The sequence below is a fragment of the Asterias rubens genome, chromosome 10 (assembly GCF_902459465.1).
Source record: "Asterias rubens chromosome 10, eAstRub1.3, whole genome shotgun sequence".
Classification (NCBI taxonomy): domain Eukaryota; kingdom Metazoa; phylum Echinodermata; class Asteroidea; order Forcipulatida; family Asteriidae; genus Asterias; species Asterias rubens.
This window is the reverse complement of record NC_047071.1, coordinates 16,732,158-16,759,816: the sequence shown is the minus strand read 5'-3', so window position 1 is coordinate 16,759,816 and position 27,659 is coordinate 16,732,158. Positions and strand designations below refer to the sequence as shown.

The following is a 27,659-nucleotide window of genomic DNA, read 5'->3' as shown; positions in this document are numbered from 1 at the left end:
GCTGCATGCAGACAAACCATCACATTGGACTAATCAAAACACAGATACGGAAAGCTTACATCAGTGCACGATTATCCTGTCTTTAAGTTAGTGGTAACAGTTAAACTTGAGGGTCTACATGTATTTGAGATTTAATCTAAAAGTGAAATCTGAAGAAAACAGTGAGTGGAACTTTCACTCTCAACAAAATGAATATGTTCAACTTTGTGAATTAGCTCAACTTTTATTTACAGTTAAGTTTCAAATCAAACATATTCATTCCCACCAGGAATATGAGATGTAAAAAATAAAGTTTGTAAATACATCCTTTATACACTAATAGTTGTATATTACCTGTAAAAAAACTAGTATAAAATGTACATATTTCATTTATTCTTATGATATACAAAATTCCCATCACTGAATGTATGGGAGCATAGAGTTTGGTCTCCTCCAAAGACTACGGAGAAATACTTTCTTTCTGACATTTGTACACAGATCATCTACACGGTAATTAAGGCTGTGTTCAAAATGGCTGTCATTTGGCTTTTTCGCGTGAATTGTTCCCTTTTGACCCATGTCTAGAGGTTGGTACCAAAAGTGCATTTTTTCTAAATTACAGGTAGCCAAAGTCAATACTGAAGTCATGGTTTTGAAAAGGACCTATGTTACTTAATAATAGAATGATCCCTGCCTAATGGAATGATTCATATCTTGGGGAATTACAAATAAATGCAAAACAAAGTCTTGAACTTGGAGCCCTTTAGGAACGCTAGGTGGCAGCAGACTTACCAGGTAAATCTATTGTTCATGGAAATGTTCTCAAAAAATAATTATATATGGTGCTACCACAAGCCTCACATAATTTCTATATCTGTATAATAAAGACTCAACAAGACAAAAGACCTTGTGGAACTTTCTATTTTTCTTAGTGTCTTAACTTCCCAAATGAGTTTCTAATCAAATTGAAATATGAGTGGTTTCCTTTCTTAGAGATTGCCTGTAAATTTTCTATAGAAAAAGTCCTATAGAGATGTAAAATCAGCCATCTTCACATGCAAATCAATCATATTATGACCAAAATGGCCACAACACTTTTCGCCACCTCACGATAAATTCATTTTCAAATTATTGAATTAACCTTTATTTATACTATTTGGCAAAATCACAGGCAAATAACTACAAAGCACTCTCATAGTAGGCTCTTGTCTTAGGCTTTGTCTCCAGCTTCATATGGGGTGTAGTGGACGAGCGGTTTAGGGTGGTGGACTTAAGTTCTGTAATTTACAGAATATGGGTGGGAATCCTAGCCTGGTCAGTCGAGACACTCGTGTCCTTGTGCAAGGCACTTTATCATAATTGCTTATCTCCATCCGGGAGTACAAAAGAGTACCGGCAAGAGCGAGAGATAATTCTATTTATGTATTCTGCAGAACTCTCCATCACCAGCTACCCAATCACCTTGACGGTTTCTCACAAGGCACTTTATCATAATTGCTTATCTCCATCCGGGAGTACAAAAGAGTACCGGCAAGAGCGAGAGATAATTCTATTTATGTATCCTGCAGAACTCTCCATCACCAGCAACCCAATCACCTTGGCGGTTTCTCACGATAGTTCCATTCATACTTTGCATGTCCACGGTATGGTACCCTGACCCCATTAATGAGGCACTGAATGACCCATTCACAGGAGACCATTGGTATCTTGAGGGAGTGCGCACGATGGAGGAGTGAACGAGGGCAGGAAGGGTCCGTCACAATCACATCACAGTCCAGACAAAGATCTGCCAACAACAGACAAAAAACAAAAATTTTTCAAAAGATACAAAATCTTAATTTTTAACAACATGCTGATACCGGCAACATTGAAAATCCTAAAGAAGAAAAATATAGAATAATTTTGCTTACAACAGGGCCCAGTTTAATAGAGCTGCTTTAGCACAAAAGTAGCTAAGCATAACCAAAGTTTGCTAGCCAGAATAAGGTTACTAGCCACAAAATAATATTTTGTGAAAGACCAGCCATAATTTGCAATCCTGGGAATAGAGTAGTATAACAAGGATTTTGTCTACAACTTGACGAACCAGGGTTCTTGGTGAAGTCTAGATGAGATGGGATCTTGGAGACAATGTGACATCCAGCCGCTATAAGTATAGATCTCCAGGAGTTCTGAACCCCTTCATAGTCAGATACCATGTAGATACTCATTCCAGCGAGGATGGAGCGATTAGGCTGACTGTAAGAATAATCATATAGTGGGTTGGTGTGTCAAAAGAAACAAGTGAAAATTGAAATTTCATTTTCATTTAAAAAATACATACATGTTAACCCCCCCCTCAAAAAAAAGAACACAAACCACACAATTTTTAATTTTTAAAATAATTTGTGGGTTGACTAGGGCGGGGCTTGGAACCCACGACCTCCTGGAAACAGACACAGTGTAAGGATTCAGGCTGAGCGAAAGCAGGTCACTGGCCAAATTACTATTACCGGCCAAAATACAATTTTGAAGCAAAATTGACTGGTTCTCTCATTACAATGGTATCACTACTGCGAGTACTTACATTTCCATCAAGGTGTTTTCTTCGATACTATCTCCGGCCGGCAAAAGATAGTTCTTATGATTCTGAAGTCTCTCCTAATACAAGAAATACCCAACACAGATAAATCAAAACACTAAAACTTAAAGACACTACAGCCAGTCAAACTCAAAACCTACTTTGAAACTTTATCTCCCCTTCTAGTTACCTAGATTTTCTGTTTGTCGAGCTGGCATTATGCGGACACCCATGTGTACTGTAGTATCCTGTGGTACAAATCAAAACACTAAAACTTGAAGACACTACAGCCAGTCAAACTCAAAACCTACTTTGAAACTTTATCTCCCCTTCTAGTTACCTAGATTTTCTGTTTGTCGAGCTGGCATAATGTGGACACCCATGTGTACTGTAGTATCCTGTGGTACATGTTACCCTCCTATGCACGGGCCAAATAGATTGCCCAAAAGTACCATACCTTCCAGGCTAGCACTAAGTTCATGCTTTTCTTCTGTGGACTTAAAGCCATTGGACCCTTTCGGTAAACAGTGTTGTCCAAGGCCCACACTTTGTGTACCACAACTTCTATATCAAATAACAAACCTGTGAAAATTTAGGCTCAATCGGTCATCGGAGTCGGGAGAAAACAACGGAAAAACCCACCCTTGTTTCCGCGCGTTTCGCCGTGTCATGACATGTGTTTAAAATAATAACGAGAATTTATATTGTTTTGCTGTTTTCTCAAAAAGTAAAGCATTTCATGGAATAATATTTCAAGAGAAGTCTTTCACCATTGCCTTCTGTAAACCCTGTAAGTTATTTGTAAATCTGTGAACTTTTATTTTTTTTCTGAACCGAAAGGGTCCAATGGCTTTAATCTTCACAGTCTCCGGTGGCATTGGCCAGTAGGGCAGCAGAGTGTACAGATTAGAGCACTGTATAATTACTACTCACCGTTTTACAGCAGTCTCTCAGCCAGAGATGCGAGATACACGGAATACCCGCTGCTAGCGCCTGGAAATATTTCTTAGTGCGACAATGTGTGTTAGAAATGAGCAAGACTTTCATCTTTGTGATCTACAAGAAAAGAGTAAAAACAAAAGAGTTCCATTAAAATAAGTATGCTTACCAGAATAAGGTAACCAGCCAAACTACTATGTCACGGACTGGTTATCCTGCTCATTTCTGTTTAGCAGACAGTGGTTTAGCAATTTTTTCTGCTTAAGCAGCTCTATAAAATTGGGCCCTGGTTCATACTTTACAAAAATGCAAAATCTAATTCGCTCAACTCTTGTGTCAAATTCGCTTCCCATTTGCTAGAAGTATGAACCGGGTCTCAGGTGGGACTAGAACCCACCAAACAACTGCCAGGTTTCTCCTGTTGATGAGGTCTGATGATATTAAAAGTTGAGAAAATAGAATTAGCTGTTGCAAACTGCTAACCAACCAGAAGGAGCTATGGTATAAATACAAACAATAGTTAATGGCCTGCATTTGAAACCAAGCAGAGTCCTTCAAGAACATTAAAATAATAGTTGTAGACTAACCTGTGACTTGTTGAAATCAGAGAGAACCAGTCCCCCTCCACTCTGTATCTGCGTGATGGCGTAGGCGCGATCGAAAGGCACTGTCTCGACCTCATCTGAAATAAAAAACAGTTTAAAATCAATCGTGGGTTCGAGTCCCACCGAGTAATATGCCTGCAATTTTGTTCACAGAGTATACAGTGCTTACACAAATCAGTGTAAGGGTAAACAAAACAAATAATATTCTTTATGATGTTAAAGGGAAGGTACACGTTTGGTAATAACTCAAAACAATTATTAACTTCAAAACTGACTTGGTAACGAGCATTGGAGAGCTGTTGATAGTATGAAACATTGTGAGAAACGGCTCCCTCTGAAGTAACGTAGTTTTTGAGAACGAGGTAATTTCTCACTTAAATAATAAAAGACTTCTAGCTGGAAGTCTTTTATTCCTATCTGAAAGCACGCAAATTCATCCAACAAAGGTGTTTTTTCTTTCATCATTTTCTCCAACTTCGATGACCAAATGAGCCCAAATTTTCACGGACTTATTTTATGCTTATGATGGTATACACCAAGTGAGAACACTGGTCTTTTACAATTACCAAACGTGTACAGTGCCTTTAAACTTGCATCAGGGATAAAGAATATTAATTTTGGTTTTACCCTTACACAGATGTTTGTAGCACTGTATACTCAGTACTTTCCTGAGTTTACGACGTAAATTTAACATCTTTTTAAAAATCAATCTGGGGACATTAGCTTCAGCATGTACAGCTTTCTATAAGGGTTCAACTTCCATCTCATTTTTAAGGTTATCAAACTCTCACCATCTCCGCTGCTGCCATCCGTAGAATCCGAGGAAGATTTCTCTTTGAGGGTTTGTCTTTTTACCTCACCGTGGGTGACAAGGAAGGCGTGATTGCGGAACAGAGTGGTTAGCTTTGGGACACCTCCCATGTGGACTGCGATCGGGGGCGAGCCTGCTGCAGGTTGATTCTCTTGCTGCTGGTGTTTACGCGGAGAGCGGCGTGGGCTTGTAGTAAGATCAGGACTGGGGAGTGCTGCTGCTGTTGCTGCTGCTGCTAATAACATGATTTATTAAATGGAAAGATATAAATAAGTGCTTTGGAAATAACACATAGGAAGAAACCCAAAAGACTTTAAACACAGGCATGATATTTGGTCCTTGGAAAAAAAGTTGGAAGATTTTATTGAGTACAGAGGCTGACTGCTAAGTAAACATTGTGTTTACTTTAATGCACTTTTCAGGCTATTTAATCACAATTTTCTGTTTTTTCTGTTTCTGTTTTCCATGAGGTCCTTGGCTAGTACAGTGATTCAGTTCGCTTTGCTGAGAGTACTGGGCTTCACAACCACAAATGATAGATGGAAACAAAAATGAAAAATGCAGAATCACCGACCTTTCTTGGCTGGGCGTCCTCTTTTCCTCGGGGATGGTGTTCCCTTTCTTCCCTGTTCTTCTGATGCCACCAGCTTCCTCTTGACAGCTTGACGTGATGGCGTTGTCTTCTCTGGTTGCTGTGGCGACTGCTGCTTTAGTTTCTCTGCCTTGCTGCTCCCCGGAGTGTCTAGAAGACGACTTCGTACTCTCGTCCGCTTGTTGTACACAACATTATCTGGGTACGTTATGGTGTATTACGTGTTAAACTGATTGTGATAATTGACAGGTCTAAGAGAAGTCAGCATACAAACACAAACAAAAGACCGACGGGTTTGTCTGGTCATGAGTTTACTGGCCCGATGATAAATCCAATGGGCTCGGGGCTGCAGACCAGTGTAACATTTTATTTCCGACAAGGGCCAAAATTCGTAGAGCTGCTTAAGCTGAAAATATAAAATAAGCACACAAAAATCGTGCTTACCAGAATAAGGTTACCAGCCAAAATACCACTTCACATATACCATTTGAGACTGGCATCCTGCTCATTTCTGTTCAGCAGGAATTTGTTTAAGGAATATATTCTGCTTAAGCCGCTGTATTTTATCAAGCTAATTAACAGCTGATTTTGTGCTTACTGTACAAGTTTCCATTTCATAGCGCTGCTAACAGTAAGCACACGTAAATGCCTTTGAGGGCTTACTGTTTTAAAATGAATGACAAAACGTACAAACAAATCCATGGTGACTGCGCAAGATGGTCGCCTAAATTTCTTGCTAACATATGAAATACACTAAAGCAAATTTTTTCTGCTACAGTTAGCACAAAGATTGCTTACCATTAAGCAGCTCTATAAACGTGGGCTTAGGTGAAAGCTGTGCTTACCCAAACTGATGACATTATTTCCACTGGTGCTGCTGCTGTTACTGGCACTACTCACAAGACTCGCTGCCTGGTCTTTAGTAAGAATCACCCTCTGCCGTTCATACCTGGACGTCTCCCGAGAAACAGTCTGCTCTATCACGTACCCGCTGGTACCCTTATCGGGGTCTTTGTAATAACCAACGACCGTCCCTGCGTAGTAGTACCCATCTCGGTCCTCCGCCATCACCGTCTGACCTCTACTCAGCCATTCCTTGATGATGATATCCGCCTCGTTGACTGATCGATGATCTCCATCGTCAAACTCTATCAGGTACCTGGTGATTTCGACAGAGAAATATTACAGCATTTGGCGGCTAGTGCATTTTCAGTCATTGTGTTTATTCAATGAAACTCCATTTGGACACCCATACAAAGATGTTTTGTTATCTACAATAACAGATTTTAAAGGCTGAAGCACAATCACACCATTGGAAAGCTACTACGTAATTACCGATCATCGACCAAGGCTTAATTGAACAGACAGCATCTCAGAGACAAATGATAGGTCTAGTGACCAGGCAGTATTATAAGTCGCCTTTACAAAATATTGACTGGTATGTAAAAAAAAAAAAACATCCAGAGATTTAGTCTATCATTGTTTGCAGTGCCTTTTCACCAGGGACCACCAAACACCTCACCACAGGGACTCAATGAAACAGTTTCCTGTGTACGCACATTCTGACGCAGTGCCTCACCACACATGGACTGTTGACATGACTACTACCAAAATACACACAAAAACTCTAATGCCTAGTAAATAAGACCACAGCTGCATGTTGCATTAGAGTTTTGCACGTTATTGTGCCCTCCAAAGCGAAATGGTTACCAAGAAAGTTAGCAAGAAGGTTGTGAGTGAAGTTGACTTACCTCGACAGTCTTTCTTGGTGGAGGATTGTACCCGGATACCAAAACCCATCCAACCACTTGGTGTAAACTTTCAGTCCAGGTAACAACAAAGCAACATCCCCTTCAACTACTGGTAGAGTCTCACCCGGTGGTGGCTCATGTAATGTTTCCAGTGGTTGGGAAGTGGAGGGTTCAGAGGTCAGTGGCCTGGTTGATTGTTGTGGAGGGGTGGACTGTCTCTTCTGACTTGAAGGGGACGGCGATGTTTTCCGGGATGCACTTGTTACTAGAGAAGATAAATCAACAAATCTTATCGTACGTTTTCCCAAACCCAAAACAAAGAAGGCTCTCATAAAAAAGATGTCACCATTTTGGATAGGGAGAGCTTACATAAGCAGAGTATACTGTTCGAAATGTCAAGACCTTACCAGTTCTCCTCAGAACCAACACTTCTCCCAAAAGAGTCTTATACACGGTTGCACGAATAGTTTTCTTATGATCAACACCATTCAAAACTTCAATCGTCACCTAATACACGCTTTTTTAAATATTACTGTCAGCTAAGTAACTGTGAAATGTGGCCCCTTGGTGTATTGCAAAGCAAGATTGATGTCATTGGAAATGTTTCCAGATAGCTTACCTTTTCTCCTTGGGGAGCTTCTTGTTGAGTCTGGTGTAGATACCACTTTTTCCCTTGGTTTAGAATCTGTCCTACCAGATGGTGAGGCGACGGGCGCTGGTGACAAGGAGGAAGTATCTCCCCTCGTCTGCCTTCTTGATGTTCGAGTTTCCAACTTAGGTGATTGATCTTCTTCATTCTCTTTCTCCAAAGTAACATCTGGTTGGGACGACTGCACAAGTTTGACGACTGTTGCTGCCGGTATTCTTTCTCTTTGAGGCGAGCGTTCTTCTGGACTCCTGGAGTCTTCGGGAGCAGTTACGGACAGCCTTTTGGCAAAGTCCGAGGACTGCTGTTGGTTAATCTTTCGTCTTGGAGTCTGCTGTGGCTTCTGGAAGATGGTCTTTGTTGACCGAGCCTCGCCGTCGCTGCTGCTAGACGACCTTGTAGCAGGGTGAGTCTTACTCCTCGTCAATGACACCCTTCTTGGACTTGAAGGGCTTACCTTCTCCCCCTTCTTCCCGATACTTTTATCCGATGCAGGGGAGCTCAAACTTCTCGTCAGGCTTGGAGTGCTCTTGTCTGATCCCGGCGAGCCCATCTTGCTGCTGGTACGGGAGATGCTAGAGAAGCTGCTTTGTTTGGACAGAGTGCTTCCACTGAGACTCTTGGCGAGGCTGGGGGTGCTGGAAGACGTCTTGGAGTACAGAGAGCTGATGTCACCCAAGGAGCCAGACGTTAAGGAGCTGCCAGAGCGAGCGGGGGAAGGAGTATCAAGACTTTCTTCCTCTTCAACAGTCTCCACAGGTGGCTCCATTTGTTTCTGTAAAAGGAAAAAGTGTAAGAATTAACTATAAAGTGAAAAGTAAATTTGCAGGTACAACCATGTACTAAATCTATTTGTGGAAATGTTGGCTCTGAAAAGAGCCAGTTTGGTCTCTCTCAGGCTTTTTCATAAAGATTAGCAGAGTACACTGTTCAAAATGTCAAGATCAATCTGGCTCTTTTCAGAGCCAACACTATAGTTAATTACTCTTATTCACACCATGCAACGCTTTGAACATCACTTAGAAAAAGTATGTATATAAATCAAATTGGAAGGCAGTAAAAAGTCAAGAACACTGCATAAATAACTTGTTTTCTCAGTTAAGAACATACAAGAACAGAGATACAAGCGAGGAGTTTGTGTCATTTTTTGTTTAAAGTTTGGCAGTAAAATCAAGAACATCCTACCTCTGTTTCCCACGACTTAATCACTTTGCCATCACTATGAAGCTCAACCCGAGTTCTCCGGTAGATACCAACTATGGTGTGGCGTGTAATCGTCTTCTGAGGTGGTGGGGGATTCTCACTGGGTTTATCCTCCGGCTAAATGCAGGCAAAAATCAAACCAAGATGGTTTTGCATAATCTAATAGTATAGCACACAATTCTTGGGCCGATTTCACAAAGCAACCACAATTTTCTTAAAAATGAGTTTGCTGCTCAGAACTATAAGATCATTAATGGAATTTCTATAAAATTAATGATCATAAGGTCATTACATACATATCATACCTACCAGCATTTATATGAAATAAACAAAAATGGGGATAAACTTGAAGATAAAAAAACAAGTCAAAATCACGAAATGAATTTTTTCCTTGCCAAACAATTACTTTGATCAGCAAACCCCATTTACCAGGAGCTCCAAATTCAGTTTGAAGCAGTTTTCGAAATCCACACAAATTGCACTATAAAGAACCTTATAACATGCTTTGCTAAGCAATTGATGGTGGGGTCATTTTCCCTCAAATCACTCCGTTTGTCAATCCTCGTTGTCACATACAACACAGAGTAATTATAATTCTACCATTAATACTCACTGATTTCACTGGCTCTTTGGGCGGCCTTTTACGAGGTGACTTCCTGAACTTCACTCCCTCTTTCTCTCTGACGGGCTTCTCTGTCGTAATCTCAGGGGAGGATTCATCAGCTAATTGGGCTTGGACTTGCGGGGACGCATGCCTTGCTCGGGAGGTCGGGGTCCTCTTCCCTCGACTCGATGGGGTCCGTCTACCTCGTGCTGATGGCGTCCTTGTGGCTGGGGTCGACTTAGAGGCTTGACCTTTCCCTCTGACGGGTGTTACAGTCTTTGGTGGCATTCCAGGTGAAGATGCAGTCGCTGTGGTATCAAATTCAACCCTATGTTTGGGTTTCGGCTCTATTTGAGGTTGTGCTCTTCGTGAGAGAGAACTTTGTGGGGTAGGCTTTTCCTTCGTCGATGTTGGCTGGCCAGCAGTTTTCTTCATCGGCGATGGTGTTTTGTTCGATTGTGAGTCCGAAAAGTCGTATGGGTCTCTCCTCCCAGCAGAGGATGTCCTCCTCGATTCAACCACTTCATCAGCAAACTTAGCTCTTTTTGTCGTTCTCTTCGGTTGACCCTTTTCCTCTGGCTTCCCTTCTGGTACGGTCCTCTTCCGACCACTTCTCGTCAGTCTGTTGCTTGAAGGTGTCCTCGGTTTTTCTGGAGTCTTCTCTGGACCTCTTCTGCTGGTCTCTCTCCGAGGCTTCTGTTTCTCCTGTCCTCTAGCCGTCCGTTGGTCTGCCCCTTTCCTCCCTCCCTGGATCATCTCTACATTGTCATCTTCTTTCTCCAGGAAACTAAATGGAATAGTCTCCTCATCATCCTCATCCTCAAGTTCCTTCTGTCCTTCTAGAACTGCTGCTTCAGGTTCCTTATATGACTTCTTAGGAGCTTTCTGAGAGAATACAAACAGATCATCGCTACAAAAAAAAAATAATAATACAAATAAATAATAAACAACTCCTTTTTGTTCCCCCTACATAGTTACTACGTACCATAGACTGCCACAAAGTACCATACCCTCCAGGCTAGCGTTGGTGCACAGGTTTCGTTTGTTTGTACAGCTGTATGGTAGTGAAACAGGCCTGTATGCTCCGTTTTTGAAAGGGCAAGGGCATCAGGGCATTTTCTTCTAAGTAAAGGGCACCCTATGAAGAAATTGTAATATTCTAATGGACCAACTCAAGTGCACCAAGAAAATGACCCGAAGGCATTTTCTCCTAGGTAAAGGGCACCCTATGAGGAAATTGTAAAATTCTACTGGAGCGATTCAAGGGCACCAAGAAAATGACCCGAGGGCATGGAGGCAATCGCCTCCATTACCTCCATGAAGTATCAGGCCAGTGACCACCCCATGGTTTGTGTACTATGGACTTGGTCTTAGCAGTCTCCTGTGGAATGTGGCAGGAGCGAGTTCGGCAGAAGAATGAATCAACAGTTATAATCCCAGGCATTTTTGACGAGAATAAAAAACTCAAAAAGTTTGATATTTTCGGTTAAAAACACCAAAACAAGAGGGCAATGAAAGAGGTAATACCTTTCGCTGCACTTTGCAGTTAGTGAAGGACGACCTTTGACCTTGGGTGGACTGGCAGCCGTCTTTGTTGCCTGGACCTTTGAGAAGACGGACGTTGACTTCTTGCTCGGACTCTCATAAGCTGCTTTCAACATCTTGTTGGAATCTTCAGGTCCTAACATAATGTACCAAACACTTCACAAGTCAGATTTACTCAACATTTACTTGTTTTTTTAATTTATGTTATTACTCACTGTTCAGCAAAGAAAAAGAATCTCCTACATTGCATGGGTTTTTAACCCTTTAGAGACCACAGCGGTCCGACTTGGCTCGTACAAAAAATGCACATATTTATTGAGAACTGTGTGAGTTTTTACTTCTTTTTTTTATATAAAAAAAATCCACCATGCCGGCTTGGTCAAGTTTTCAGACTTGGGGTCAAGTTTGTTCGTGTTCACTTTGTAGTTTTAAATGATACAGAACAGACTACTGAAGACATTTTATCAATGCGGACTGGGTAAATATGCATAAGTTTGAGATTTACTGAAGAGTTTGGGGTTTTGGTCCAAAACAAAAAAATCTGCTATGCCGGCATGGTCATACAAATTTTCAGATTGGGGATAAAAAAAAAATTATTCAATTTGACCTACTGAACACATTTTATCAGTGGGGACTTGCTAGTTTAGTTTAAGTTTGAGATATATTAAGAATTTTGTGAGTTTAAAATAATTTTAAAAAACCCGCCATGTACTCACTTGCTAGCTGAAAGTCTGGCATCTGTGTGCTTTCCTGTGTGTCTGGATCTGTACAGAGAGTCAGAGTACCAGTCTTGACTAATCTTGGAGGAGCCTCCTTCTGTAAAGGAAACAAAAAGGCTAGATTTACAAAACAAAAATATTCTTGAAACTTTCAATCTGTTTGCCTGTTAAAAAAAAAAAAAAAAAGAATATTACCCGATTGCCTGTTTATGCTTGTTTCTCCATAATGATATAATAATAATAATACGGACATTTATATTGCACAGTGACCTATATAAATATACTCTACTGCGCATAACAAGGAATACAATCAATGCAGAGAAAAAATGAAAAAACAAATACACAAACAGAGCAAGAATGAATTAAATCGGTGAAGTAAACAAATGGGTTTTTAACTTAGATTTAAATACATTAAGTGAAGAAGACAGTCTAATGCAAGGAGGGAGATTGTTCCAAAGATTTGGAGCGGCGTATACAAATGCCTGATCACCTAAAGTGACCCTAGATTTCCTAGATGGGTGAGACAACAATGTGGGGTCTTGCGAACTCCTGAGACGGTAGGTTGATTGAGAGAACGATTTCATGGTTATATTTAATATTTCCAACAAACAACGTATTTAGCTTGATTGTACCCCATCATGAAGATTTGCCTGGTGCTCTGCTGGTGCATCAGCTCTGCGGAGTGCCGGGTCCCGATCTAAGCTCTCATCCTCATCCATTATAGGTGTACTATGTCGGACTGGTGGACGGGACGACATCCGTTTCTCTCGGCTGACCATTGAGGGTAGGGTTGGACCTCCGATAGGCCTGAAGCCTCCGTCCATAGGAAGGCTCAGATGGAAGTCAATACCTTAAGGATGTGAGAAAAGAAATAAAGGATTAATCCTAACCAACCTATCAAAATCCAACAGCAACTTAATCACTGAATTTGCCATGAACAGCCCTGGCCAAGAACCCAATGGAGAGAAGACAAGGAATAAGTTTCACTTTTAGAAAACCCCAGAGAATTATTCCATGAAAAAAACCAACACAGTCAGGTAGGGACAGAAAACCAAATCCACATAGTGCCTCCGGTGAGACTCAAATCGGTGTCCCAGAGTTGGAAGGCGAGAAAAGACACCACTACGCCAACTTGCACACCCCCCCCCCACCCTAACAAGGGAGTGTTTCTTGGTACTTTACTTACTGGAGTATTCCGTAGCGTCTGTACTCTGAGACATCACACCAGGCATAGCCCCTAACAAGGGAGTGTTTCTTGGTACTTTACTTACTGGAGTATTCTGTAGCGTCCGTACTCTGAGACATCACACCAGGCATAGCCCCTAACAAGGGAGTGTTTCTTGGTACTTTACTTACTGGAGTATTCTGTAGCGTCCGTACTCTGAGACATCACACCAGGCATAGAACCACCTTTTGACTGAGGGTCTTGTTTCAATTTGTCATCACCACTTGGTGATTTCATTCTCTGTTCATCTACTGCTTGAGAGGCTGCTGCTACAAGTTCATAAAAAAAATATTTAAAAAACAACTATTACACAAGTCAACAAAATTGAAACTTGTCTTACAGACAACAATGGACCCTTCCCATGAAATATGCTAATTACATTCACGCATGCGTACAGACCCTGTTGGTTGACAAACGCCATAGAGTTGTGCACTAAGCAGACGCGCGATCGCGGCTGTGTCATGCAGCCATTAGCCGTGTACAAAACAGCACGATGTTCCCTCATTTTGCCAACCAAAATGTTAGTGCGCACACACTATAATCAATTAACATATTTCATGGGAATGGTCTATTTAATTGAGTCAATGATATTTGCAGACATGCAATTGTGTTGTATCGTTAGGGGGGCAAGCGCGGGAGGAACCAGTGACACTGTGGCGAAAATGCGTATGGCAATGGATTGTTGAATACATTGGTACCGATGGTTGACTAGGCTTCCAAACGAGTCATTTGAATGCGTGCCTCACTGCGCATGTACAGTGCAACTCAGTAGTCGACGTGCGCAATCTAACTTCTGCTGTCTTCTCTCGATGGTGTTTTTGGCTAATAAGCAATTATGTCCTTGGCTTCAAAACCAGAATGAAGATTTAAAGTGAAATGACTCACCATGAGTATTCTTCTTGGCATCAGATGAGGCGGTATCAGTGAAGCTCATCAGGGTATGAGTAGCAACTTCAGAAGTCTTCAAGACTGCTACAGGATCTTGAGGATGTCTTGAGGTAGATGGCGCGGCTTCAGGTTGTTGGGTCGGATGAGCTTCAAATACAAGACATTAATTTCTTTGTTTTAATATATTTGATTACACATTACACATCCAACATCACAATTAGCGCCAATAACATGATGCATAAGAAACAAAAAGAAATGTTCAGTTTGAAAGGGGAAACTCAGCTGTTGGGTTTTGTTTAGGTTTCCAGATACAATTTCCTTGAATTTAAATTTATTTCAGAGGAAATATTCCACAGAAAAGATTATTCTTGTATGATCTAATTAAGCTTTCAGACTCAAAATTAAATAACTTGTAGGCTCAGTGCTAAAAGGTCAATAATTGCAATTTCATACTTGTAATGATCAAAAGGGCATCCAATGAAAAATGTGTATCAATTTTAAAAACAAACCAAAACCAATAAATAATTGTTTTGCCAAACAATTATTTTGAAGACCACTCTTGACCAATAAAAAAACATTTATCAGGAGCTCCAAAATACACAAATATTTAATAAACCCCATACAAATTGCACTAATGACCTTAGTGTCCTGAGCAGACGAATTGTGTTGTTTGTACACTTACCAGTCCTGTTTTATATCTTTAAGAGGGTTTGTAAGACATTTTTTCAATTGCACAATTTGTTATAAATGCTGATCGTTATCCTTACCTGGTTGCCTAAACCTCTTTCTGGTCTGCTCTTCCGCGTCAGTCTCCGTCTCCGTCTGTGTAGGGGTATAGTGGAGCAGCCATTCATCAGATGAACCCCTCCTCCCGCTTCCTCTCTGATCCGTCTGCATCTTCTCCTCCTGAGATGACGATACTTTCTCCACATTCTGCTTGCTCGCTGTCTTGGTATTGCTTGGATCTTGGTGGCTTTGAGGCATTGAGGGGCGGACACTTCTTTCAAGAGCCTTACAGGGGGGCTTCTCATCTTGCAACTGAGGAATGGTTAGTGGAGCCTCCGGCTGTAATTATAAGAAAAAGACGAGAAATTACCTGATGTTGTCAGCAACAAAAGCTAAAATTAGTGAAGTAGGATTTTCTTTGCACGATGGGAGAGTAAGGTGAGGTCTGAACCATTCTGTACCTGACTTTGTGACTTTTGTTTCTGTACATGAGGCTCCTTTTCCAGCCTTCTATCCAAGGCACTTGCAGACCTAGGTTTATCAGCGATATCTCCCTGATCTTGTTTCTTTCTTCTTGCAGTGTCAGATTCTTCGGTAGTTCGACCAACTGTTGTTGAGGGCGGTCTACTCCTGGGGTTCTCATCGGATGTCGCTGAGGTAGTCACTTGAGCGCTCGGTTGCCAGGCCTGGGTTCAGTTAAAAAACAAAAAACTAATGATTTATGAACCAGCTCTACATCACCAATATACTAACCTATTTGAGCAAGTTTGTCAATGTGAATAAGTTTGCAATCATTTGAAGTGGTTATCTGTTTTGTGCATCAGGATTAACTTTACACTTTGGAATCGACTTGTGGAACTGACCGCACTGCTTTTTATGCATTTAAACTTTTCCAGGTTAACAAGGTTAATTCAGTAACTAGACGATAATACTTAATCTAGTCATTGTGAAATCAGCACTTAGCTTGGTAGGATTCGAACCCACATTTTTGTGATTGAAAGTCCTGCAGTCAAACCATTGGACCACGTTGACCACTGTGGCTGTGTCCATAGGCTGCAGCTGCAACAATGAAGAAGAAGCCTTTTTTTCTGACACAGCTTGATAGTCATTGTGAAATCAGTGGTTAGCTGTGAAGATTCGAACCCACAACCTTGTTTATTGTAAGTCCTTCAGTTGAACCACAGGACCATGGTGACCACTGTGGCTATGTCCATGGGCTGCAGTGGCAACAATTAAGAAGAAGCCTTTTATCCGACTTGTGAACCACCTGATTCCTGAAAAAGATTGACCTACCTGAAAGGATTCAGACTGCTGTCCTTTCCACACAGCTGAGGATCTGCCTGATGACGATTCTGATGATTGCTGTGATAATGACGTCCTGTTGCTTGATCTACTGCTGGACCGAGACTTGGCGAGCAACTCCTCTTGATTCAGAACTTGTTGCCATTTAGGAATCTTTGGAGAGAATAGAAATAATCTTATAAAGTATGCAATAGTTGCACTGAGAATAATCAACCCTAACTTTAGCTTTTGAACTAACGGCACATGCTGCTTCACATAGTGCTACCGCAAACCTCACCTCATTATACTCCCACCAGTGGCATCAATGAAGAAGAAGCCTTTTTATCTGACTTGTAAACCACCTGTCTTGAAAGAGCAGTGCTACCGCAAACCTCACCTCATTATACTCCCACCACGCTAAGTTTCATAGTAAAACCACAAAAAGAGGGAAAAAAAGCTTACTCCATCTTCGTCATCATCTGCTTCCTGTCTAGTGCTCTTATGCGCTTTAGGAGCATGCGTTGTCATGGCATCATCAGCATCATCATCTTGAAGACTGAGTTCCATTGGCTCTTCCTCTGAAAAAAAATCATACAAAATAGCCAAAATCAACTAAAGTTCCAAATTTGTTGTCAATACTACATGAAACATTCAGAATTAACTTCTTTCAATTTCTTTTTTAAATTTTCCTCCCAAATTTCAGTTTGATCCTAATCCCAAATCTTCACTAAGACACACAAACCTGTGTTGTGCCTTTTTTATAATTTGATTTCTATGACCAATTCCCACAAACAATTTTAGAAAAAAAAGAAAGAAAAAAATTAATATAAATAATACTTTAAATATCTAGGATTTGTATAACAGAGATATTTGTGGTTTATGAATTATGATAGGCTTTCTCAGTGGTAAGGATTAATGCAACAACTTGAAAGACCTCCTCACCATCTTGCTGAGTGGGTGTACTTGGAATCAGCCCAGGAACGGGTCCATATGCCCCCAACGTTGGAGGCACAATGGACCCGATGCTGTCCTGGGATAACGCTTGTTGCCCTGATAGGTGTAGACTACCTAGGGTTACTGAGGGCGTACTAGGGGAATGATCACTGTCCCCTCTGCTGGTAGGCGCTGCAGAGGAATGGGTGCTTCGGGAGTATTGCTCTGAAATAAGGAGGGAATAACAAAGATAACGAACGTAAAAATAAAATAAAAAAGAGCTTGCTGGCCTGGGCTCCAATATATTACAGACCCAAAACCTCACAGATGTTACAACTCAGGAGTTTACAGACCCTATGCTTCACAAGGAAGACAAAACTACAGGTTTTGAAACAATGTAGATTATGTCTTATCCACTTTTGTGACTGCTTCACTTCTTTCAAATAAAGTCACTGGCTCAAGGACATTTGAGAAAAATCCCTGAGAAATCACATCCCTGAAATAATTGAATGGAGATGTTTCATTCTCTTTTATGTATCTTCTAAGAAAGCAAATCAGAGTATAAAGAAAAAGTACCAATATTCACACTGGCGTAAAAAAAAATTATAACACCAAAATGCAAAGAGAAAACAAAGAAATTAAACATTCATTTACTGGTTATAAGATTCTCTACACTAGAGCGATCTTTAAAGTGGTTGCACTTACCTATCTTGTCTGGAGGTGTATTAGCGATGACTGTCCCCCAAGCCTCTGGTGATGGTTGGACGATAGTGATAGAGGCATCATCTGATGTACTTGTCTCATTCACTAAGACACTCTCCCCTGCTGGCCGATGGACATACTGCTCACTGTGGTATCCACCGCCCAAAACGTCTTCTGAACAAAGATTAAAGATGCCCAAGAGAAGACATGGAACCAATTCAAACATTTTAACTTTATAAATTAGACCTAAAAGGGTTTGGGTATGACACAAAACACAATATCCACAGATTCACATTAAACTTACACGGTTTGAAGATAATCATGATAATAATAATGAATAGGGTAGATGGCCTTAGCTTTCGATCCAATCCGGACCTTCTTCAGAGGCATAAAAAGATTTGAAGATAATCATGATATAAAGCTTTTCTTAAAATTTTACTTGCCAAGGTGCTGTCGTTTTTTTAGCAATAAGTAAAATAGTGTCAAAAAATAATTTTTGTCTCATTGAGACAAAAATTATTTTAGCATGTACACTGTGTACGTGACATTCCTGAAAACATTGCTCTGTGATTTTCACTTTTTTTCTCTCAAACACTTGACAACTAAAGAAGCAGAAACTTCCACAGGTAAACTAAATTACACATCTTCATATACAGTGAGTAGGGATTCAAAGTCATGGCCAAAAACTTGATTTTAAACAGGTATCAAAACACCTTTAACAATGCCATCATGAAGAAAAAAAGCATCAAGGGGAAGCTGCTGCAATTGCCGTTTGTTGTAAATAACCTCTTGTTAGGTGTCAAATTTGTCGATACAAAAAAAACACAAATCAGTGGTAAACAATGATTGAAATGGAACTTGGAGAAAGGAATCTTTATTGAAAAAAAGAGAGGAATCTTTAATGAAAGAAAGGCATGTTTAATGAAATAGTCAATAACAATTGAACAAACAAACGTGTAAACAATGGTGTTAGTGATGGAAAAAAAATGTGTCAAAAAAAGATGAGTTACAAAATTGGGGTGTACATGTACCATTCTTATAAGGAGGGGTTTCTTGAATTCCGTATTTGAAAGCTTCAGGGGTGGGCGGAACCAAGTTAACCGATGCGTCGTCGGAAGTGCTTGTCTCGTTGGCTAGTACCCGGACTCCATGGTAATGAGGGTGCAGGATCAGCTGGTTGTAGTCTGCTTTGGATATACATGCAGTTGGAGAAGAATTTAATGGTGTTTTTTTCATGCGGTACAGACCATGAACTGTGCAATGACACATCATTGGTGTGTTGTGATGGATGAAGATTATGATATATATAATAATAATACCTAATATCGAAGTCTTACACAGCGAACGTATCTACCAACAAGGTACTCAAGGCATTTAGTTTATACATTTTTTTTAGAAAGATAGGTTATCGAAGTTATGAAATTCTGAGACCCAATTATGTTTATCAAAGGCTTCTGAACCATTTACACCTCGAACCGTTTTGCAACCATCAAACGGTTGCCAAACTGTTCTTATTTGGACTAGGCGCCTAGCCTAACACCCGCCCCCCCAAAAAAAAAAAAGTTAAAAAAAAGTTTAAAAATTACGGTCTAAATACGAAGGAAATAAGACTTCTGTTTGTACCTTTTCTCTCCTCAGTCACCTCTGAGAACAAATCTTGCTGGGATGACTGAGGATAATCTCTCTCAGCATCTCCATCTTCGTCTTGTCTCAAGGAATCAACATCTTGACGGAGCGATGGAGAGATGGAAGATTTGGATGGGTGGTCTTTGATATGAGTGAATTTTCTGAGGATAGAGAGCAAAATTGATATCAAAACAAGTCATATATATTCTCTCTGAAAACCCGCACATGGAGTAGCCTCTTGAGGTGGTCAGACGTTAACCTACAAGGATTGTGATGTGTGGATGTGCTTTTGTTGCAGTCCAACAAGAGTCGACTGATGATGATGATGATGATGATGATGTATATATCAAGTCATAAACCATGAGGAAAACCGACTAGGCAAATTTTAAATAATTTTTGATTGATCAAAGACAAATAGATCAAATGAAGACTTATAACAACTGAGTTATCTAGCCCTAAGTTAGCAGTCTCCCTGTTTTGCTCATAAAGTAGTCAGAAGCCATTCAACCTGTCTCGGTCAGATAAACCAGGAATCACACCCAAGTTTATGATACAACCTGGGAAGTGGCAGCAGTGGGATCACCTTAAGGGGATGCGACTTTTAATTTAAAGTATCAAATAATAAACCACAAAGGAAACTGACTGGGTAATTTAACAAGATTTGGGTTAATTTATAAGTGAGACATGCAAATTTGTATTTGAAAAAAAGAAATGGGAAAAAAATAAAAATCGCCCCCAAGTCAGTGTTTTTCCCTTTGCTTTTGCAAGACTTATAATAATGTGTGGAATTCAAACGGTGTAAATTTAATAATTATGCAACTTCAGTTCAAGGGGGAAAAAATTTAAAATAAAATAAAATGTGAGTCTAACTTTGACATCCCCAAACTATTTTTCAACAATTATGCACATCTCAACTAAGGAAAATAAGTTGTTTTTAGTTGGGCCCAATACTTTGCTTCACATGAGCAGAATTGCGTCAAGTCTAACTGGCCTCTAGGCGCCCACAATGAAGTACTTTAAGAAACTTACAATGATGAAGTAGCCTGCAATCCACTACTACTACAAGATGAGCTGGATGTCAATGAGCTGAGTAGACTGCTTGATGCACTGTCATGTGAGGCTAGATAACTACTGGAATGATGGCTGCCACTATTACTGCTCAGACTACTTGAGTGGCTGTCTGTACAAAGCAAACGACTCAAATATAATTTAAAGCATAAAGTAAAAAAAAAAAAAATTCTCAATATTTTCGCTTTCGAAGGAGCACAGCAATAGGAGACTTTCCAACGCTAGGTGGCAGCAGACTTACCGGGTAAATTTCCATTGTTTAGGTAGTTCTGAACATGCGCATAATTTTGAGAACAATGGATTTACCCGGTAAGTCTGCTGCCCTCTATCGTCCCAGAAAGTCTCCCATTTCCCTCTGGTAAGGGTCACATAAGGGTTCTATGAGAGAAAAAAAAACAATTTGTATTGGAACTTTGCAAAGGGCACCACAGCAAAATCACAGGGCACCATGGCCATTGCTGTGGGTGCCGTGGGTTCATTTGAGGCCTGATAACCTACACATCGCACCAGTAGGCCAAAAAGGGTCAGGCATGCAACTGCCCGTTGAAAAAAAAAGAGGAAAATTTTCAAAGGCACAACGCAAGTGCAGAGCGAGGCAACCGAAACGCCATGGGACATGATACCCACAATGGTACCCTAGAAAATGTTGAGGTTTATTATGCTCTTAGGTGCATTTTAAGCATGTACTAGGCTTATTTTACATGATTGTAGTTGTACACTGTTTTTTTTTTTTTTTTTTCACGAAAAAGAAAAGAAACAAGAACGCGGAATTTCGCGGAAACGCGGAATTCCGCGGAAACGCGGAATTCCGCGGAAACGCGGAAGAGTTGCATGCCTGGAGGGTAGTGGCAGCTACATTTTGTTCTGATTCACCCATTAGTCGGGTGGGATTCGAACCAATGACCTTTGCAATTCTAGAGCCGTGTCTTACCGACTAGACCATAGTCTTGGTGCAAGACGTTTCTCGTTTCCTTTTCACGCACACCGCGGCCAATTCACCGACAGCGCGCGCACCGACTCACCTGACTTATAGTCCACTCACCGCCCCGGAGAAACGTCTTGGTCCGTGTGCTGATCGCTCGGGAAATTCCGAGCACATTCCAATCATGCCGTGCTGCGCTAGGCCTGCATAGCTCTGACGTAGCAGTATCAGCATAATTTCCCACAGTCTGGTATCTGTACGTCTTTGGTGCAACGCAACCAGAAACAGCCAGGCTTCCTCGTATGTTAGTTGGTGTGTAGGGCTTGTACATTTACGTTCGTCTTTTAATTTTTGTACATGATTGCTGCTAAACGAAGTGCGAATTTTAGTTTGCCCTAAAATACATTTTTAGGGAAGATTTTAAGAATTTTGAAAGTGCAATTAATTGAGGGGAATGGAATCTTAAAATGTTATGAACGAGGATGTTTAGCAACAGAGCTAACAAAAATAGATCCATGTTCACGAACATGGGATTTTCTGGCATTTTTAGTCTTAGTCCAAAGGGTAACTTTGTAGGTAAAAAAATGTATAGGGTCACAGTGCCTGAAAGTACTTTTTATGCAGAAAAAACTAAACGCTACATCCGAAACTTCCGTATCATACTCACACAGAGCTTGGTCAAAATCAACCGGTGGTCGACCACCATTAAATATCTGAGCCTATGAGTAATTTGACACGTCTTCGCGAAGATAAGAAGCCCAGCCACAACACCTCGTTGGCATTCGGTTGTGGACTGTGTGCATGTGTACAAGAAGGTACATGTACATGTCAGACATATCCTTTGCCGACACACTTGGCCACAATTAGACGTGACATGTAATGGAGGACAATTTTCGCCCAAAACTGTGCTTTATAGTTAAGTGCCGATAGCCATGCAGGATATCTTTCTTTATTTTCGAAATAATGTGCAAATATACCCATACAAGTTACAAGTTCTCTCATCCGCAAATAAAACTCTCGACTCCTCGAGTCTTGCCGATGCGGTCAGCAATATTGTTATAGTATTTGTTCATTGACTGACAATTTCTTCCCTCTAACAATCGATCGCAACCGCTGATCTCTAATTAACAATAACATAAAGATCAGTGATCGCCTTTGCATGCACAACAAAACGCACATGGTGTGTATTTCCCATAGAGCTACTTTTATATAGCTCTATGGTATTTCCCCAGGTTCCTGCCGGAGCATGATGCAGCGAGGCTTTTACTCTACTCGTCGGGTGCATGCAAGTTACCAGGCTGGCCCGCTTGTCTGTTTCCAGTTGTTGACCCACACATTGAATATGTATGTGAGGTCACATAACTCAAACATGCACACGGACCAAGACGTTTCTCCGGGGCGGTGAGTGAACTAAAGTCAGGTGAATCGGCGCGCGCGTTGTCGGTGAATTGGCCGCGGTGTGCATGAAAAGGAAACGAGAAACGTCTTGCACCAAGACTAACTAGACCACTGAGATTGCCCGGTACCTAGAGGCAATTTGAATCCTATATATTAGCAGCAGGTACCGCAAAGATTTAATAGATTGCTTGGTACCTCTGTGTCGGTTTTTATTGTACAATATATTTTTGCCTGTAATCTTGCTGTATTTTTGCTTATCTCTTTTTAGCTTAAAGCCATTATACACTTTCGGTAAACAGTATTGTCCAAGTCCCACACTTCGTGTATCACAACTTATATATAAAACAAGAAACCTGTGAAAATTTAGGCTCAATCGGTCATCGGAGTCGGGAGAAAATAACGGGAAAACCCACTCTTGTTTCCGCGCGTTTCGCCGTGTCATGACATGTGTTTAAAATAAATCCGTAATTCTCGCTAACGAGAATGTATATTGTTTTACCGTTTTCTCAAAAAGTAAAGCATTTCATGGACTAATATTTCAAGAGAAGTCTTTCAGCATAACCTTCTGTAACCCCTGTAAATTATTTGTAAATCTGTGAACTTTTTTCTGTACCGAAAGGGTCCAATGGCTTTAATGTTTTTATGAAAAAACCATCTGTACAGCGTTTTGAGATTTTTAATGTAAAATCCGACATATTAAGAATAAATTGTTATTATTATTATTGTTACCTGAGGTCCTCTTCTTGGGTATCCGTACGGGTGGATCCATGATGGGAAGTTCCCCCGGGGGTCTTGGTTCTTCTCTCGGTGGTGATGGGGAAGTAACTGCTCCTTGATCTTCCTCATTTGAATCCCCAACGACGGCAGTAGGAGCATCACTTACTGCACCGCCTCGCTCACTGCCTGGTCCTGGGTCCTCTTCACTCTGTTGTGGATCTGAAGAAACCAAGAAAGTCTGAAACTTCTCATCACTGACCATGAAGGCCTGATTAGCGTACTATAAGGGAGGCAGTAATGCTTGACAGTCTTTCTTATATGTGACGATGGCTCTAGGTAAATCGGCTGGCTCAGTTGGCAGAGCAAGGGCTTGTCCAGTTTCAAATCTATTTTTAAAATTTCTCATTGTTCATCAAAAATGTATTGCCTTATTTATTATCACAAATTACTATTTGTTGAGTGCCGGCACAGTAGGTCGTAGGTTCATTTCTGCTCTAGTTAAGTTTTTCTTTGTTCTGCCAAAATTATTTAAAATGTATCCAGTCAGTTTGAATTGTTTTTTGTTTTAAATAACAGTGTCATAGAATGTCATAGAAAATAAACTGTACAAAAAATTGTGGGCTTGGCTATTCCTTATTTGTTTAGCATTCACATGGTTTGAAAGTAGTGGGGACAAAGGGCAGTGTCTTACACTGTCCGATGTTAGACAGAACCCCGAGATAGCATTGGAAAATAAACTCACCAGATGACACGGCTGGACTTTCCTCTTGCAAGATTTCTTTCACTCTCACGGTCCTTGGTGGTGTGTTCAATACTGGGGCTGCTACCAGCTTGGGAACAGGGCTACATACAAAAGTACAGAAATTTATAACAGCAGGCGTGTTTATTTTGTTTGTTTGTTTTTACCAAAACACCGATGTGTGTTAGCACTTTCCCCGAGTCCTGTGAAAAAATATCACAGGCATATTACTCGGGTGGGATTCGTAACCACGACCCATAGAGCAGTGTCTTACCAACTTGACTACCGCGATTGCCTGGTACATGTAGCTAGAGGAAGTCAGTCAGTCATCTGAAACTATTTTGTTTTCAACCCTACACCGATGTGTGTTACGTACTGTATACTCTGTAAGTTTGCTTTTTTGAGTCTTAAGGAAAAATAAATCATACTTGGGCGAGATTCAAATCCATTAGTCGTTCTGAGATATGGTGGACACTATAAATATGCACTGTTTGGTTTGGGTAAATCAGTCTGTATACACCCAAACCAAGCGCTGTACTCCTACAGTGTTCACCATATCTCAAAAAGGCTAATCATGTTATCACATGGTTTCACCTGTTACTGCTATTGGTGTCTTGAGATGTCTCCTCTCCAGTTTCCTCATGCTCTTCTTCATCTTCCTCCTCTACCCTGTCTCCTCCCTGACCGCCATTCCCATCGTCGCCTCCTCCAGCCCCTCCTGCACCACCAGCTGCACCCTCTCCACCACCCCCCGCGGCGTCACCGCCCTGATCCCCAGCAGCGTTCTCCTGTTGAGCATCTCCTTGGTCTGGCGAGACGTGATTCGAGGCAGGATTTTGTTGCTGGTCTGTTGGTTGTGACCTTGGCTTTGTGCGTACTGTTACTTCATCGGTACGAACGTCAACGTTTGTTTTTCCAAAATATGATTTTTCTTCGGGGACTCTACCAGTTACCTGCAATTTGAAACAAAAAGTGTGAAACTCGGAAACTAGTTTTTGACCAAAGTTAAATCCAAGGCTATTGAGTATACCTTATACAGGTTCAGGTATGTACATTCAAAAATCGATAAATCCTGAAAGATTCTTTCAATAAACTTTGTCAATAAAGAAACACCCAGTGAACAAGTTTCCTTTTATGAAATTAGTAAATGCATTCAAAAAGTTTTCAACTTTGAAAGATGATATATCAAAACTCTTTTTGCTGAACAAGTCCTTAAGAAAAGTATGATTCCAAGAACCACGGTCTGAAGAATTATCTCTCTGACAGATCAACCAAATACAATTTATTTATCATCAAGCAAAACATGAACCGTTTGCAGGCCGATACTCCACAGAGGCAATTGCCTTAATTGCCCCTGGTCATAGCCTTAGAAGCGCTAAGCCTTAGTGCCCCTTGAAATGTTCCCTAGGAATTTACAATTTCCTCAGAGAAAAAACACCTTGGTGTCTTTGCCCTTAAACAAAACTGAATCATCAGCCATGAGTTTGGCTCTGCAATGCCGATTTCGTCAGAAGCAAGTATAACCAGCAGTTGGATTTGGGTTATTAAGAATGAATAACTTACCAGAACCGGGCTTGGCTGGGTTCCTCTGAGTGCAGTCAACTCCCACAGCATTCTCTGCTTATAAGGCCCACTTGTCTCTGCATTTCTCAGAATGACATCTTTCATGTCGGGGACGTCTTCGGAGTGTTCAAGCTGGGAGTTCATGACCATGAAGCAGGGCCCATCCCCTTGAGTGCCAAGGTCCGTCTGGCTGAATGCCAGGCTGTCCATCTCAACTGAACAATGAGAAAACAATGAGAGAACAATGAGAGAACAATGAGAGAACAATGAGAGAACAATGAGAGAACAATGAGAGAACAATAATAGAACAATGAGAGAACAAAGAGAGACTATGAGAGAACAACACGCGTCTGGGAACCAGACGTCGGATCCCTAGACGCGTGTCCATATGTTTTGTACACAAAGCACGGATTGAGTGGTTTTTTATTCGAGGACGAACGTGTGCAGATAATTCTCCACATTTGTCCTGGGAAAAAAATAATATGCGCATGCTTGTCACTAGTTGCGATAATCGTAACCCTCCATCCTCCCGACGGTCGGAGACCGGAGGGTTAAAACACTAATGATATTATCGAGACTGATATTATCGGTGTAACTAGCAGTTTTGACAACAACCAATCAGCGGTACCCAACCAAACACGCATCTGGACGAGCCATGGCTGTCGTATGCGTATCGGCCATTCCAGCTTGCAAACTCACCGCCTGTGTGTGTAAGCACCGATCCCCCGCACCGAGTGCGCAGCATGCAGGCATGTACATGTACATGTACTGTATGAACATCGTGCGTGCACAAACTATACAGCTCGTAAGTACCGTGTGCTGCTCCATACCCCCACATGGGTCACGCTGATTGGTTGTTGCCAAGCAAGTGCGACGTTCAAAATCACTAGTTGGCCCCGCTATGGATTATGGATATATTCGGTCAGTCTTTTGATAAGTTTTTGTCGTTTTTTCTGCCAAATATTTTCATGATGTTGTTTTAAGGGTTCCAGATGACGTTGTCATACAATAAAGATCAACTCCATGTGTTTAGAATGTCTGTCATGATTTTGGAAAGTGGAAAAAAAGGATGAATCTGATCACGAGTCTGGCAAAAACTGGTCAAAACTGCTAGTTACACCGATAATATCAGTCTTGTGTCGTAACCCTCCGGTCTCCGACCGTCGGGAGGATGGAGGGTTACGATTATCGCAACTAGCTCGTCACGTATCGTGACTTCCCGATGCGTTCGGCAGAGTTCGGGGACAATCAGCATTTGTAGTGTAGTGGTAAAACGGAGAAGTTGGGGACTGATTTACGGTAAGAATTTATCATTTTTAACAATTTTTGAGATTGCTGAGTGGATTCTCTGGTCGTCCCCTCGGACATTGAGATATCAAAGGACACATCATAAAGCCTAATTTTGGCGAGATTAAAAAAAATTAAGAGAGATTTGTGATTCCTTCGTCTTACGCGTGAGAGATATAAACCTATGAGGTTACGGGAGACGATGGAAAAGTTTCCGTATGGCGCCACCACTTTTTCATTCGATATGAAATAATATTGTATTTAATTAACCTCAATGAGATATCCCTTTTTGTAAAAATGAGTGAAAAAGTGGTGGCGCCATACGGAAAGTTACCCGAGACGATAGCCGGACGAAACCAAAATAGTTCTAGGAGTACTCTAGTCTAGGCCTACATGATTTACAAAACAAAATCTAACTATTGTCCGTAAACATGGTAAACTAGACCACACTGTCAGTGGCAGTGTCAGTTTTCCTCCCTTTTTTTCCCCACCAACAATAACTAAACTTACTGAAATTGTACTTACGATGTTTCACATGTGTAAAAACAGGAGAGATGTACCACTCGTTTTTCAAGTTTGTAACAATTTATGAGGGACAAGTTTTTCTCGACGACAGTCGCGCCATCCTTG

The 27,659-nt window shown here is 41.0% G+C and overlaps 1 protein-coding gene across 4 annotated transcripts; it reads right to left on the bottom strand.

The window, feature by feature from the left end:
• Positions 1–60: 60 nt before the first annotated feature.
• On the bottom strand, positions 61–27,659 carry LOC117295408 (nascent polypeptide-associated complex subunit alpha, muscle-specific form-like). 4 transcript variants are annotated; one of them, XM_033778050.1, is made up of 31 exons: positions 27,555–27,659; positions 25,743–25,957; positions 24,774–25,132; positions 24,183–24,283; positions 23,453–23,659; positions 20,365–20,515; positions 19,333–19,496; positions 18,741–18,896; positions 17,713–17,883; positions 17,017–17,232; positions 16,537–16,652; positions 16,087–16,248; positions 15,255–15,479; positions 14,835–15,132; positions 14,065–14,214; positions 13,311–13,448; positions 12,587–12,804; positions 11,952–12,051; positions 11,218–11,371; positions 9,700–10,600; positions 9,069–9,203; positions 7,857–8,658; positions 7,238–7,502; positions 6,332–6,645; positions 5,469–5,684; positions 4,875–5,129; positions 4,066–4,160; positions 3,473–3,595; positions 2,546–2,619; positions 2,066–2,217; positions 61–1,765 (listed from the first exon to the last, which is right to left on the bottom strand). In XM_033778050.1, the coding sequence occupies exons 2-31, from the start codon at positions 25,950–25,952 to the stop codon at positions 1,572–1,574; spliced, it is 6,822 nt and encodes a 2,273-aa protein (XP_033633941.1). In that variant the 5' UTR covers positions 25,953–25,957; positions 27,555–27,659; the 3' UTR covers positions 61–1,571. The 4 variants fall into 4 exon arrangements, with proteins under 4 accessions (XP_033633941.1, XP_033633943.1, XP_033633942.1 ...); XM_033778052.1 differs by having other exon boundaries at positions 4,875–5,126; XM_033778051.1 differs by having other exon boundaries at positions 18,741–18,893.